Source organism: Nematolebias whitei, chromosome 10, assembly GCF_014905685.2.
Source record: "Nematolebias whitei isolate Nwh7 chromosome 10, NemWhi1, whole genome shotgun sequence".
NCBI lineage: Eukaryota > Metazoa > Chordata > Actinopteri > Cyprinodontiformes > Rivulidae > Nematolebias > Nematolebias whitei.
The window spans coordinates 47,418,931-47,419,906 of NC_056507.1; the positions used below are offsets into that span (position 1 = coordinate 47,418,931).

Consider the following 976-nt stretch of genomic DNA (forward strand, 5'->3'; position numbering starts at 1 on the left):
CCGGTGTTACACCATATTCTGTGACCTGCAACAGTGAATGCGACACTGCCTCCTATGGTCACAATATTCTGTGGTCACAGAATATTGTGTAACACCGGTTCACAACAAGCTCCAAACAGTCAGGAAGTTGTTTCATTTTCTGTTTCTTTACGTTAGTTGAACCAGAAGATTCATCTTTAGTGAAATATTTCCAGACTATTGATGCATTTCTACCTGTTTGCCAAGATTGGGCCTGCTCCGCTCAGTCCATCTGCTGGGAGGAATCCATTTGGTAGCTTCTACTAGTAGCCCGGTGCGGATCACGTGACACATGACGCAATGACGTAACTGCGAATACTCGACGTGAAATTTAAAAACTCGACAGATTTTCTAGGAATTGACCTGTCGATTACTCGAGTAGTCTGTTAAAGCCCTACCATGTACTGAGAAAAGCTGTAAAATTTGATGCAATTTAAAAGCCCCAAGAAAGATTACTTGACTAATTTAAAATTAGATTTTTTAACTAATCTTTTTTCTACAGGGAGCCCAAGACATCATCAATGAACTTCCTGTTGAATATGTTGAACCTCACGAGTTAAAGGACGTCTCTGAAACAGGAGGTGAGATAGTTCTTGCACATCACGACCGTCGTCTTTTATTTTAGGCTGGATTTGTTGAGTAGTTGCCCATCCCGAGGATTGTTGAATGTGAAGAATATATGTTGGTATCAGCAGCGTCTGTCTTCCACAGGGTCTCATTTTGGGTCTTGTTTTACTTTGTCTTAAAGAAAACAAAATAACCAAGTGTCCAAGAACTGAGGGTGCAGGCTGCACAGGTTTATGAAAAAAAGTGTTCATAACCATTTCTTTGAAGAGGTCTTGTCATTTCAACTACAGAAAGGTTTGGAGTCTCAGCCAGTTCCTATGCTCTGTTTGTTCACCTGGTACCTACAGGGTACTTACCCCAGTACCTACAGTGTGCTCACCCCGGTACCTAC

The 976-nt window shown here is 41.7% G+C and overlaps 1 protein-coding gene across 1 annotated transcript in view; it reads left to right on the forward strand.

The window, feature by feature from the left end:
* The window catches only part of aass (aminoadipate-semialdehyde synthase), a gene marked incomplete at its 3' end in the record, with an annotated part of 190,092 nt that overhangs the window by 88,968 nt on the left and 100,148 nt on the right, over nucleotides 1-976 (forward strand). The window contains 1 exon segment of the mRNA XM_037683658.1: nucleotides 521-599. Coding sequence (XP_037539586.1) covers nucleotides 521-599 — 79 coding nt within the window.